The following is a 14,834-nucleotide window of genomic DNA, read 5'->3' on the forward strand; positions in this document are numbered from 1 at the left end:
GGGTAATGTCCGCCTCAGTTACGGTCTAAAAGATGAGGGCATGATGAATGACAGAGCCATAGAACTATAGGAATAGAACGTAATTCTTCCATTCTTTCCACGAGTATCTGACTGTCTACCTATGCCAGGCTTTTAAAAGTCCCTGAGCGGCTACCACGTGCCAGGCACCGTTCTATGATCTGCCGATACAAACTGGAACAAACGGAGTTGGGGGTAATAAAACTACAGTTCCCACAATATCTCGCACTTCTGCTTCTTCCCAGGTGAGCGCTTCTTTCCGCTAGTCTCTTCCCAGGATTCTAGTTGTACAGGAAAGCCCCGCCCGCTTATCTGCCATTTGCCCGTGCTCTGGTTAGAAGGTGGACTACAACTCCCACAATGCTTTCGCGGGGTCCCCCGTAAGGGCTCCACCTGCTTCCCGGCCGTGTGGAGGAGGACTACAGTTCCCAGACTGCTTTGCTTCCTCTTTAGGGTGTTATTGCCCCTTTCCCGGTGCCGGACGCGATAGAAGCTAGCGAGAGTGCCAGGTTCTGGGTTCTATGTGTCCTTCTCCCGGGCAGGGACGAGGCAGTGACTTGACTCTTGGGCGCCGAGCCCGAGAGGCAGTGCAGGAGTCCGCTTTCCCTCCTGTCCGTCTTACCTCACACTACTTTCCTTCTTCCCCACCCGCGGCCGCCTGGACGGCTCCTGACTGACTGCCTGGGGCACGGGTGGCAGTCTCGGCAGCCGGAGCTGAGGCGAGGCCGCGGCCCTCGGGGCGGCGGTAGCGGCGTCAGCGCTGGGGAGGAGGAGGAGGGAAGATGGCGTCGGAGCTGGAGCCCGAGGTGCAGGCCATCGACCGGAGTTTGCTGGAATGTTCGGCTGAGGAGACCGCGGGGGTGAGTGCCGGGACCCGGGCGGGGACGTTCGGCCCTCGCAGGCCGCGCCCCGGGGGAGGAACCGACTCCTGGAAATCTTGGAGCAGCCTGGCCCTGACTTGGGGCAACGACCTCGCCGGGTTCTCCGGCCTCGCCTTGTGGGTAACAGCCCGTTCAGGCCACCAGGCCTGGCCTTCTCCTACCTTATCTTCTAATAGCCGGCAGAGCCTTTCTGTGCGCCGGCCACCTTTGCATTCCCTTTCTGTCTGGCAGAACGGACAGGTCTTCCATTATTCCTTTATTTTTCTTCACCGCCCTCCTCCCCCCCCCCCCCATTAGGTCTCCAACACCGGGGCCTTTGCCCTATTTGTCAGCCCCTGGAAGAGGGGAAAGGAAGACGCTTCCTGGTTTGAGGGTGTAATCGCCCTACTTCATCTAAATAATTCCTTTTCCGTAGATTAGCGGAGCATTGCCGCCTCCACCGAAACATGCTGCCCGAACCGGGTTCCTACTTTGTTCTGGGACTGCCCTAGGCACCAGAGGATGCAAACAACCCTATTCTCCCTTTATCCCCCCGTTCAGTGCATTTCTGCACCGGTTTGGTCAGTCGACAGCGGTGATGAATGTGCGGAAAGTAGTGTCTGGGCATGTTTACTGAGTGTGAGAAAGCAGTAGTGGAAGCTGGGAGATTAAAAAAATAATTTTTCTAGGAGTTGGGGATAGTTGGGTGGAAAAGAATTGTTATATAACTTCGAGAGTACAGCTTTCAACAAATAGAAACCAATAAAGTGAAGTTTGATCACAGCATAATAGGAGCAGTTAAACCCCAAACTTAAACCGTTCAAACCCAGTATTGTAATGAAAGTGTATTACGAATATGCTCATGTGAGTAAAAGAGTTGTAAAATGATTACTTTAGTAAGCTTGATGGCACTTTGCTCAAGAAGGACAGGGAACACCATTAGAACAAGTTGTCCAGAGTGATTATGAATGGACCAAAACAACCTAGGCCTCACCTCTAAGGTCTCCGATTTAAGAAGCTTAGTTTCTGGGGAGGGAGTGACATTTGAACACTTGTCAACAATCTTAATGTTATGAACAAGATTTTAGTGGGACCCTTTGAGCTGTCGGTCAGTGAGGAGTTCTTTGAGTGAAATGATGAGGACACTAAAGTCAGAGTAGAAGCAATTGACAAGAGTAGAGGTGAAAAGTTTAATACATTGTTGAATGATGACTCTTGGATTTTTTTTTTAAACCAACTTGTTTAGGTCTGTTTTCATTTACTTTCTACTTAATATCGCAATAACCTGAGGATTTTCATCTCACATCTGCCTTTCATTTATCAAAGAGATTTGAAAAAAAAAATGAAAGTGTTAAAACTAAACAGTAAAATGGTCAGAATGATAGCTATTATTATTATTCCCAATCTGTCACTCTTCCGGTATCCATATTGATATTTTAATCTGTTGTCTACCTCAAAGTGTTGTTGTTTTTACTCCCGCTGAATTGTGTGTGTTGGCCCAGTGATACAGGCTGTGTGCTATATTTTTCCAATTCTGAGAGTGCCAGCTATCAAGTGATTGGAATTTCTCCAACTCGAAGTTCCTGTGGAAAGTAGTTATAAACGGTGTTAGAGACCAGTGCAGTAATTCTTGTGCAGTGAAATTCTCAGGCAGTTGCAGTGGGAGAAATTAAGGGAAAAGCAATCAATTTATTAATTTGGACTTAGAGTCTGTGAAGATCACAATCTGAGCTACATTTTACTTTTGTTCTATTTACTTTTAAATGGCTTTCTGAACAGTAAGATGAAAAAATATTTAGTCTAAAGACCAACAGATGTCCTTAAGTTGCAGACTAATATTAGAATACAAGGTTCTTCCAGCTATATAACCTGGCCTTACTTTGTGAGGGATTTATTGTCTGTATTTAGTTAAAACCACATAACACTTAAAACTGTTCAGCTTAGGCTACAGCAGAGCTCTTTATCACAAATTAAAATGAATTAGTAAAGTTTTCTCGGGTCAAAAAGTAAATTTTAGAGTAAAAAAGTAGTTATTGCATCCATTAGACCTTTGTTACTGGTAATTTGCGGAATCATGTCCATTTAAAATTACTTGATAAGCTTAGTGTCACTTTTCTCACACTTTATTTATACACTGCTTTTTAAATTTTTGTTATGAGGAGGAAGGACTTTTTGTGATCTTGTGTATCCTAACAAGCATACCTCACAAATAAAAGCATTTAAGCACTCTCTTCAATAATTGTAACCTTATCAATCATCTTAAAGTGGCCCTCTCTTCACAGTTTTCTCCTTTAATTGGTAGAATTGATTCCACAACAGTATGACTTTTCCAGCACTTCTCAAGTCTATCTAAATTTTTTGCTCCACAGATTTTATTATCATGTGTTCCAGTGGATGATTGTGATTTAAGAAGTATATATATTGTTTTTCCCCAAACATTAAAGAAATACATATCATAATAGAAGCTTTATGTAGAGTTTTTTGTCTATATTGGATATGTTTTGCTTCTAAATTTTGATAGTTTCATACATAATTCACATAATAAATTCAATTCAGTGGGTTTTTAGTATATTCACAGTTTTGCCACTATCACCACAATTTTAGAACATTTTCATCACCACAAAAAGGAAATCCTATACCTCTCAGTAGTCACTCCCTCTTTTCCTCTAAACTCCCAAACTAAAGTGCTTCTCTATTTTCTGTCTCCATTGATTTGCTTATTCTGGAAATTTCATATAGATGGAATCATAACAATATGTTGTCTTTCTGACTGGTTTCTTTCACTTAGCAGATGTTTTCAAGGTTCATCCTTGTAGCATATATCAATACCTCATTCCTTTTTATTGTCAAATGATATTTCATTGTATGAATATACCATATTTTATTTATCGTTTCATCAGTTGATGGCCATTTGGGTTGTTTCCACTTTTTGGATATTATGAATCGTGCTGCTGTGAACATTTTGGTCCGTTTTTGTGGGGACATACATTTTAATTTCTCTTCGGCATATACCAGGCATGGAATTGCTGGGTTCTATGGTAATTTTATGCTTAATGTCTTGGGGAACCACTAAACTTTTCCAGAGTGATGCATCATTTTACACTTTCACCAGCAGTATATGAGGGTTCCAGTGAATTTGTCCACATCCTTACCAACACTATTATTGTCTTTTTGATTATAGCCATTCTATTGAGTGTGAAGTGGTATCTCATTGTAGTTTTGATATATATTTCCCTCATGACTGTTGATGCTGAACTTCTTTTCATGAGCTAATTGGCTGTTTGTACATCTTTAGAAGTGTCAATTCAGGTCTTTTGCTTATTTTTAAATTAGATTTTTTTCTTTTATTGTTTCTGTATTATTTTGATTCGTGAATGCTTTTACTTCAGTTCTAGAACTCTTAATATGATTTGTTTAAAATTCTTAAGATAGCCTTTTTTTTTTTTTTAAGATTTTATTTATTTATTTGACAGTGAGAGACAGCGAGAGTGGGAACGCAAGCAAGGGGAGTGGGAGAGGGAGAAGCCGGCTTTCCGCCAAGCAGGGAGCCCGACATGGGGCTCAGTCCCAGAACCCTGGGATCATGACCTGAGCTGAAGGCAGACGCTTAACAGCTGAGCCACCCAGGCGCCCCGAAAATTCTTCTTAATATAGTCTTAAAACTTCATTTCAGCACTAGTGGTTATTGTTTTATAATTAACTTACATGTTGGTGATTCTTGTTTGAAAACAAAATCAAATGTGGTTAAAGGATACAATTTTAATTGGGTATAGAATAATAATTAGATACTGTAATAAAAGGATAACCTCTGGGGATTCTTTCATTTTTGTGTTTATTGTACTTGCTCTCTATCCCAAGGCTTAAATTTAGCATTCAAAAAAGGAAAGCTCCTGGAAACGTTGTCATAACATGTTTACTTTAGTGGAATGAGTTGACAGTTTCTTTACTTCCCTTATGGAGGACTTCTAATAAGATAGTGCTTATTACTTTGTTGGGCACATTGGTATGACAGCCACAAGTGTCTGAAATAAAGACAAATTAACATGCAACCAAATTAGAAATCTCAGTAGTGGGGCGCCTGGGTGGCACAGCGGTTAAGCGTCTGCCTTCGGCTCAGGGCGTGATCCCGGTGTTCTGGGATCGAGCCCCACATCAGGCTCCTCCGCTAGGAGCCTGCTTCTTCCTCTCCCACTCCCCCTGCTTGTGTTCCCTCTCTCGCTGGCTGTCAAATAAATAAATAAAATCTTAAAAAAAAAAAAAAGAAATCTCAGTAGTTTTTCCTGTTGAAGAAACGGTTACAGTTAGCTTATGTTAGTGAGAATAGGAAAAGCTGTTGATTGTATTTTTTTGAAAAATATGTGAGCCATTATTATGAAAGGTGGCCAAAAAATTTTTTCTTCCTGCTCAATTTCTCTTCACAGTTTTTTTTCTTTTAAGCTATACTGTTGCCAGTCACTAATTCAATATTTCTGGCATAGAATTTTTGTGTAAAGGTACTTTGCTTTATATATTAAGTGTTTAAATTTAATGAAGTTTAAAATGCCCGGTATAAGTCCTGAATCTGTTAGGTGGTTTTAAATTTGAATCATATGCCTGCTTTTCTTAAACCAGATATTTATATTTTCTTAATAATTTATAATGGATGAAATGCTTTACTAATAATATGTAATATCAGTGGATATTTTATACAGTAATATATATACATAATATAGTAATATAGTATAAATATATAGTAACTTATAGTAAAGATTATAACATATAAAGCATTTTATATAAGGTTGGTGATTTTTTCTTAACCAGAAGCTGATAATAGCTTCTGAATTTTTTGTTTAAGGAATCTGTGAACAGGGAGTGCCTTGCTGGCTCCTTTGGTAGAGCATGTGACTCTTTTTTTTTTTTTTAAGATTTTATTTATTTATTTGACAGAGAGAGACAGCAAGAGAGAGAACACAAGCAGGGGAAGCGGGAGAGGGAGAAGAAGGCTCCCCGCCGAGCAAGGCTCGATCCCAGGACCCTGGAATCATGACCTGAGCGGAAGGCAGACTCTTAATGACTGAGCCATCCAGGTGCCCAGAGCATGCCACTCTTAATCACAGGGTCATGAGTTCAAGCCCCATGCTGGGCATGAAATCTACTTAAAAAAAAAAAAAAAAAAAAAAAAAAGAAATCTATGAACATATTTGACCACAAAACACATAATTTCTTTTAGAAAGTGCTCACCTTTTATTCTCCCTGGATTAAAATCCTGCAAAAGTGTTTTTTCTTAAGAAAAATGGGAACATAAGATACAAGAAAACCAAAAATTATTCTTAAAATAAAACCTTTAAATGTGTTATAAATTAACATTGCCTGAAGTATAACTTTCTAGGACCATAGGAATGAATTCTTTGAATCTTAAAGCTTAATTTTTTATCCAGAAACAAGTTACTTAGGTTAATTTGACTATCTTCATTCATATTTTGAAATAGGATTTCTGCCAATGGGTGAAAAACTAGACATTTATCCTTAGATGTAGCCAAAAAAGTATTTTTTAGCTCAGAGAATTAGATTTTAGGTTGCTTATTGGTTGATGACTCTTTGCCTTTTACTATTGACTTTTTTTTAACTCATCCTTTATAATTGCTGAATTTAGTGTGTGTGTGTGTGTGTGTGTGTGATTTTGATTACAAATCACTTCTCTAGAGGGAGCTACTCCTTAATCCTATGGGATTATCTCCCAAGAAGTGCTGTTGTTTTAAGAGTAATGTAGTCTCTTCCTACTTGCATAAAGCAAAAAACTAAATTGGTAACATTTGAAAAAGATAGTTTCTTTTCAGGGGTGAAAACTGTTTCACTCTGCTCCCTAAGAAGCTTGGTTCAGCCCTGTAATTTACAAACAAGATTTTTACATTTTTAGTACACATGAAAATGTGAGGTCGACTAGAAAGTTAATATATGCCACCTCAGGAATATTTAAAATCTCACTCTACATATTGTTATTTTTAGAAGGAAGGAAGTGGGTGAAGACTAAGAGTTAAAATGAAGACCTTATATTGTTGTCTTACCGTGTTAGACATTACTAGAATGTAAACTCTTTAACAAGGATGTAATGTGAACTTTGGTTGTAATCCATAGGTAAGCATTTGACCTATAAGTTAGCAGTTCTGTTAACTGCATCTTTGTACAAGTGAGTCCTTTCATGTATTCTGATTTTAAAATTTTTACCTGGTTTAGAGTCAAAATAAGTTGCAATTACACAAAGCCGTATGGGGGACAAGTAAACATACAGATAGAATTGACAGGGATAAATGACGATACAGGGAAAAGACTTAAGATATAAGGAAATAAAAAAGGAAAAGAAAGGAGGTGGTTTGAAGGATGCCTTATCTAGGGCTTATTTGGTTTGGGTTTTAGAGACTGCAGGCCTGGATCTATTATCTCGGCTTTCATCAAAGCCACAAGGAGCATCTTCCTGCAATATCAGTGTTATATGACAGTAAGTACTATAAGCATATTTATAGTCATTCATTTAACAGATTTTACTAAATGCCCACGGGGCTGAGTTCTGTTTTAGACCTAGGGGAAGTGGGAACAGGTGGTGGGAGTGAGGAATGGTCTGAGCAGGCATCTTAGAGAAAGTGAAACATACGGGAAGTTCTGAAGAATGAGTAGAAAATAGGCCGTAAAGCAGAGAGAGGAGCACTACCGGTCAGGAGGAGGGAGCTAAGTATGACAGAGGCAAAGGACCTTATAAACCATGTCAGGGGACTTGACTTGATCCTAAATACAAGGGGAAGCTGAATGATATGACATTTTGCAAGAATAGCTCTGGTAGTGAGGTTGGAAAATGGACTGTACAAGGGCAAGACCAGCAGGGATGCCCAGTTAGGACATTTTTTCACTAGTATTGGTGAAAGATAGGAGTAGGGGTTTTGGACCAGAGTAGTGGGGATGGTGCCTGTAGAGATGAAGAGAAAGAAATGGATAGAGTCAACAGATTATTTGCCTAATAGACAAGACATGATTAATTGGATGTTGAGTTGAGGAATAAGGATTTCAGGTTTTTCTGGTGTGGGTACTTAGTTAGATGCTGGTCTCTAAAATAAGGAAGTGGAGAAAATAGGTTTTTGAGGAGGGTTAGTGGAGATCATAAGTTCAGTTTTAGACCTATTGAGTTGGTGTTTGAATCAGGAGAAACTTTATTCTTTTTCTCTCTATACTTACCAATACTTGTGGCCACCGAATATGTGAGGTTTTTCCCATACCAAGCAATTCTCTAATTCCCTACAGACACCCAAGTGGGTGTCCTACAATTCAGTTCAATTCTGACACCATATACCTGGAGTTAGCATCAGATCCCACAGATTAAGGGCTCAGTCCCACAAGACTGACCCTCTCACTACTTAAGATGCCAATCACAAGCAGCAGGTCCTCAGGTTACCCAGAACTTCTGTCTGACTTGGCTACAAATCGAGAGTTCCCCTGACCCCCTCTTCGGGTTCAATAATTTGCTAGAATGGCTCACAGAATTCAGGGAAATGGTTTATTTACTAGATTAGTGGTTTATTGTGAAATGATACAACTCAGGAACAGCAGACGGAAGAGATGCATAGAGCAAGGTATGTGGGAAGGGGTGCAGAGCTTCCATGCTGTATCTAGGTGCACCAGCACTTTTGTGTTCACCATTCCAGAAGCTCTTTGAACCCCAACATAGAGATTTTTATGGAAGCTTCATTATGTAAGCATAATTGAATAAATCATTGGCCGTTAATGATTAGCTCAACCGCCAGCCCCTCTCCCTTCCCTGAGGTAGGGGGTGGAGGCTGTTATTTCCAACCTTCTTATCACATGCTTTGTTCCCCTGGCAACCAGGTCTGCATCCCTGGGGGCTTTCCAAAAGTCATCTCATTAACCTCAGCTCCAGTTCAGTTGAAAGGAGATTAATTATCACAGGTAGTTGGACATAAAAGTTTGGTACAGAAAAATGGCTTTTGTTTTTGAGCAGGGAGAGCAAAGGGGAAAGGATTTATAGAGAGGTTGATCAGGGAAAGAAGGCATGATTGATAGAACAAAGTCTCTTGTAGACTCCCATTCATAAGAGACTGGTATATCATTTATAAGTGTAAGTAGGCATAGTGTAAGGCTGTTCATGTTCACTGCATATTCTTCCTGTCAGCAAACTGACATGAGAATCCAAATACACAATCCGTGTATCATTTGAGCAAAGCATTAGAAAGGAAGTCAGATGGGCATAATAAAGCTGGTGTCTTATATGATGATTTGTTGTGGTCATTTTCCTGTAACTGCCTACAGAAGCTTGCTTCAAGAGTAATTTTGAGGAGACAGATCATTTCACTTTAAAGTAGAATTCTGAAATACTTGGCATTTTAATAAAGTTCTAAATGAATTTTACCCTTTTTGGAAAGAAAACTTACAGTTGTGAGTGATGTCAACAAAATAGTTTATATGACTCTCTTAACATTGTTTTTGTACCTAAAAGAATATATAGTAGGTTTATCCAAATTAGCAGTTGGACATTGTTTAAACCTAATTTTTCTTTTTTCTTTCTTTCTTTCTTTCTTTTTTTTTTTTTTTTAAAGAAATGGCTGCAAGCAACTGACCTCACTAGAGAAGTGTACCAGCATTTAGCCCACTATGTACCCAAAATCTACTGCAGGGGTCCCAACCCTTTTCCACAGAAGGAGGACATGCTGGCACAGCATGTTTTGTTGGGACCAATGGAGTGGTACCTTTGTGGTGAAGATCCTGCATTTGGATTTCCAAAACTTGAACAAGCAAACAAACCTTCTCATCTTTGTGGTCGTGTTTTTAAAGTAGGAGAGCCTACATACTCTTGCAGGTAAAATATTATAATTTTCTTTCTAAAAGGCTCTTGTTTTTACTTTTTTTTCCTGAAACCTTGTTTTTGTTTTAAAATTATGAAATACATATATATTAAGTCTACACAACAAATATATATGGTTTATTAAATAATCATGAAACAAATATTCATGTAATTATTTTCCAGGTCAAGAAATAGAACATCAGCATTCCAGAAAACCACAGATGCTTTCTTCCTTCCCTCTATTTAGCTGCTACCCTGACTCTCGTAGTAATCACTTCTTTGCTTTTCTTGATGGTTTTCTAGTTCGTGATTTTTTTTTTAATGTTGAGAATTGAGTGTACAAGGGCAGAAGATGGAGAGGCAGGCCCTGTCTCCTTTAAAACCCATCTATTCCTATTTCACAGAACTAGTCATTGTCAACAGTTTCTTATGTATCCTTCCAGAAATTTTTATGCATATTCAGGCCCATATATGGCTATCTTATACACATATGCAAACATACATACAAAAGGAAGTATGTGTTATATATTCTGCGTTAAATTTTCCCTTCTCTGTTTAACAAAATCTTGACTTCTATCCATATCAGCTGATATAGCTAGATAATATTCCATTGCATGGGTGTACTATCTATAGAGACATTATGTAACATTTCTTTTCCTTAACACTTTTTCCTATAAGACTTAAACTTAATAAGTTCAATTTTGGTTAAGGCCTATAGTCTTTCTTTATAAGCATGTTAGAATACCAGTGGAGATCTTTTTATATTTTGAAATACTGTTAGCTTTAGTTTTTTGTTCGTCTACATAAAAACTTCTTTGAGTTCTCTATTGATGTTTGAAGCAGTAGATTTAGTTTCACGTCACGATGTGCAGATGAGGAAACTGAGATCCACTTGTTCCAGTAGTGTCTTTTGTAGCAAAAAGGTCCATTTCCAACACATGTATTTGAATGTCATATCTTTTAATCTTCAATCTGGAATGTTTTCTCAGGTTTTTTGTTATTTTGGTTTGGTTTGGTTTGGTTTTGGGTTTTTTTACTTCTGTGCTCTTGGTACTTTTAAAGATTACAAGCCACTTATTTTTTAAACGTCCATTTGGGTTTGTCTGACCCACTCATAAGACTGGAGTCAGTTTGCATCTTTCACAGGAATATCACAGAAATCACATGTTCTCATTCTTATTTTAGCCTATCAAGAAGCATGTGATTTTGATTTGTTTGATAACTGGTGATGTTAATTTTGGTCACTTGATTAAGGGGGTGTCTACAAGACTTCTCTACTGTGAAGTTACTCTCTTACCCTTTGTAATCAATAAGTATTTTGTGGGGAGGTACTCTAAGCTATTAAATATCCCGTTTCTTATCAGACATTCATTTTATTCATTTATTTATCTCAGTATGTATTGATGGAAGCCTATTATCGTGTTCAAATAGTTCTAGATTTGACCAGTGGGATGCCCTTCAAGCTGTATTCTTTGTTCTTTTCATGTCCTCATCATTCTTTGAACACTTCCTTGTTCTAACACAAGATGTTTAGGACACATCTTCAACTTTCTCCTGCCCCAGACCTGAAATCAATCATTTCTTTAAGGAGCGTCGTTCCTTTTCAGTAGTCATTAGTGTTAAGAAATAAGATACTAGGTGTGCTTATTTCTGTTTGTATGTCACTAATCCCAGGCCCTCTCAGTGGATCTGTAATTTATATATGCCTATAGATACATATTGAAAGAAGTATTGAAAATCATGCATTTACAGTAATCTCTTCAGTTCCAGTCTAGTGCCACAGGCTTCTCTCTTGGTTTTTCCCTTTGCATATTTGTAACTTCCTTCCCTGATGAATCTGATTCTCATTATCCTAAAAATATTTACTAATTTGATCATTTACTTATATACAACCATTTTTCACTGCCATCGCCACTGCCTTGTCCCATTTGGGCTCCACACCCTGGTAGCCTTCCTCCACCCCACGTTAGGGCAGATCTAAAAGAAGTCTTTAAGACACATGGTCACAGCCTTTGTGTTGAATCACCTCGTTGTCTGCCTTGACAGGAAGTCCAGAGTCTGCTAGCAGTGTTTGCTGGACTTGAGGTATCTCTGTGGCACTCTTGGAGAGTGTCATCCTCTGTGTGTGCAGCCCAACCCTCAGCCAAGAACTCATCCGTAGGTGACCTCCACATAGACTTCTGTCCTTTCCTGGCCCCTCCCGTTCTGCATACATTCCCGCTGTGGTGCCCTGACCCAAGGCTTCTAGCTCTTTTACCTGCCCCCAAATTTGATCTAGTCTCAGCTCAGTGGGACCTTTCTGCACTGCTTAGATTCTAGCTCACTGTGTCACAGGTGGGAATTTACCTCCTCAGTGAGAGAGCCTTATGTATTCATCTAGTTTTATGGCTGTGTAGAGTGGAAGGCTGGTTGAGTACCAGTTACTCTGTTGTAACCAGAAGTGTAAGTCCCAGTATTTCTTTTAACGAAGAAAGTGCCTTATGTTTGTTGAGCACCTTCTAGCGCCACATTCAATGCTGAGAGCTTAATATGAAATCATGTTTAATCCGTTTACAGACTTCTGAGATAATATCCCTGAGGAGACTGAGGCTCAAGAGTCGTTAAGTGACTTACCTGCAGTCATAAAAATTGAAACCCGGGCTCTCAGACTCTAAAGTCCATTATTTTTTCATTTTACCTTTCATTGATTCTCATATATTGGTCTCTTAGAAATTTTTCATTCGTGGGGCGCCTGGGTGACACAGCAGTTAAGCATCTGCCTTTGGCTCAGGGCGTGATCCCAGCGTTACGGGATCGAGCCCCACATCAGGCTCCTCTGCTATGAGCCTGCTTCTTCCTCTCCCACTCCCCCTGCTTGTGTTCCCTCTCTCACTGGCTGTCTCTATCTCTGTCAAATAAATAAATAAAATCTTTAAAAAAAAAAAAAGAAATTTTTCATTCGTATTCAGTAAAAGGAGAGGAAAAAATAGGAAAAATGTTCTGTTTTTCTTGAAACTAAATCTGTCTAGCTTCTAAATCCTGAGAGGTGTTCTTTGTTGTTAAAATATTAGTATATGTAATGATGACGATGAACTAGTTTTGTTTCTAAATGTTTTTAGAAAAAAAAAATCAATCCTCTCTGTGGTCATTCTACTCGTCCCTGAAACTCAGAAATCTGGGAACTACACACTAACACTTGTTTCCTAAGCGGAAAATCAAGTTACATTGCAGTACTTTTGTACTACAAAGTACCTGCGAAGAATATTAAATAAAAATATTTGGGCTGGAGAAAGAGCTTTTGGTGACAGTATTGTGAACTTGGCCTGAATCCCTTTCTCCCTCATTATCCCCAGTTAGACTAGTCTATAAGCTTATTTTTCCCCATTGCAGATGTTTGGCACTTAGAATAGCCTCATACATGTTAGGTGCTCAGCAAATATTTGTTGAGGAAATGTCTGTCACATTGTTCAAAGTACAGAGGACAGTTTAGAGATATTTTGCTGTTCCTACCTTAGTTAAATTGCTTGAGTATTCCTATTTTTTGCCCATTTCCATACCTGTCCAGTGGCAATATCATATTTATTGTAAGCCAGCTACTTTGGGAGATGTTATTCATGATTATGTATGGGAAATCCCTCCCATTTTAGATTTTATAACTTTGAATATTCGTTCTTATACCCAGCCAACTAATTAATAGGACAGCTGGTGCTACAGGTACACAGCACATTAATCTCTCTTACGAATTTATTGCCACTTTATTTATCTTTTAACCATAGGCACAGTATACAGGAATTTTGTTAGTCCCAGGAATTCATATGTGTCCATGTGGGTCCATCCCAGGGCAGAAGAGGTTTGGTACAGGTTTGAATGCTTTATACGGAGGCCTTGATTAAATTGACAGAGTTCTGGGATCTTCCATTACTAGAAGAAGAGGAAGTAAGAAGACTCTTATCTTCAAAAGTGACCGTGGAATAGGCTTTTGGAAGTTTGGAGGAGTGGAGTGGGATGGAGGAGGAGGAATATATTTATTCCTTCAGTGAAAATGTTGTACTGAAAAGGTATTTGCCTGTATTGGAAGGTTAGGTCTGCGTAAAGGATTTGTAGGTGAAACCCAAGTCAGAGATGATCTTAGTAGATTTTTTTCAGTATTACATGTGGTCAAGTTTGAACCAGGCTATGTCAGTTTCTCTGAGATATAAGTCCATTTCACTGTAGTCCAGAGGTTTAGGTTAATCCATCATCCCTCTTCTGGATATTCTGTGTATTAAGAGGATGTATGTAATCAATGGAAAGGAAGGCACAATGGGTAGGGGGGATGCCTCATGTTGTGAGGAGAAAATTACTTTGTTGACATCATCTAAAGAGAGTCATGAGGGTATATTAAGGATAGAGAACACAAAGAACAGCCTCAGCTACTGCTTTTTAGAAATTAAAAACCTAACAGGCAAAACATGCATTGGTTATATCTTTCAGAAGGTACAAAAGTGTACGCCACGAAAAATAACCTTCCTTCTCCACCCCTTAATTTCCCTGTTTCCTTATCCAGAAGTGACCACCGTTAGTAGTTTCTTGTGTATTCTTCCATATATCCTATGCATTTGCAAGCATTTATATTTTATTTGGTAAATGCTAGCATGTCACTTAAACTGTTTTCACCTTGCTTATATCATTTAAAATTTGTTCTTAAAATGTTACATAACATTAGAGAGAGAGTATGTGTGCTGACTTTGTCTTATGTTTTTAATGGCTGATTATTCTATTGTAGGATAGTCTATCCTTTACTAACTAGCCTTCTATTAGTAGACATTTAGGTGGTTTCCAGTATTATAAATAATACTGCACTGAATATCTTCATATGTCTTTGTGCACATATAGAAGTAGGTTCACAGAATACATTCCTTTAAGTAAAATTTCTGTGTCAAAGGATGCATACACTTATTTCTCTTTTAATGACCAGTAGTAAAAACCTATAAAATGAAAAATAGATGGGGACGCCTTGGTGGCTCAGTTGGTTAAGTGTCTGCCTTTGGCTTGGGTCATGATCCCAGGGTCCTGTGATGGAGTCCCACATCGACCTCCTTGCTTGGTGTGAAAACTGCTTCTCTCTCTGCCTGCCACTCCCCCTGCTTGAGCTTGCTGTCTCTCTTCTGACA

General features: G+C 39.0%; 1 protein-coding gene across 7 annotated transcripts in view; it reads left to right on the forward strand.

Moving 5' to 3' along the window:
- The first annotated feature begins 385 nt into the window (after positions 1–385).
- Positions 386–14,834, forward strand: part of UBR2 (ubiquitin protein ligase E3 component n-recognin 2) — a 115,082-nt gene continuing 100,633 nt past the window's right edge. For 6 of the 7 annotated variants that reach the window (XM_026507437.4, XM_048219706.2, XM_048219705.2 and 3 more), the window contains exons 1-2: positions 394–878; positions 9,458–9,717. In XM_026507437.4, coding sequence (XP_026363222.2) covers positions 801–878; positions 9,458–9,717 — 338 coding nt within the window. In that variant the 5' untranslated portion in view covers positions 394–800. Of the gene's footprint in view, positions 879–9,457; positions 9,718–14,834 lie in introns of all 7 variants that reach the window. The other variant, XM_026507436.4, reaches the window with a different exon arrangement.

The sequence above is a fragment of the Ursus arctos genome, unplaced genomic scaffold (genome assembly GCF_023065955.2).
Source record: "Ursus arctos isolate Adak ecotype North America unplaced genomic scaffold, UrsArc2.0 scaffold_29, whole genome shotgun sequence".
NCBI classification, from domain to species: Eukaryota; Metazoa; Chordata; class Mammalia; order Carnivora; family Ursidae; genus Ursus; species Ursus arctos.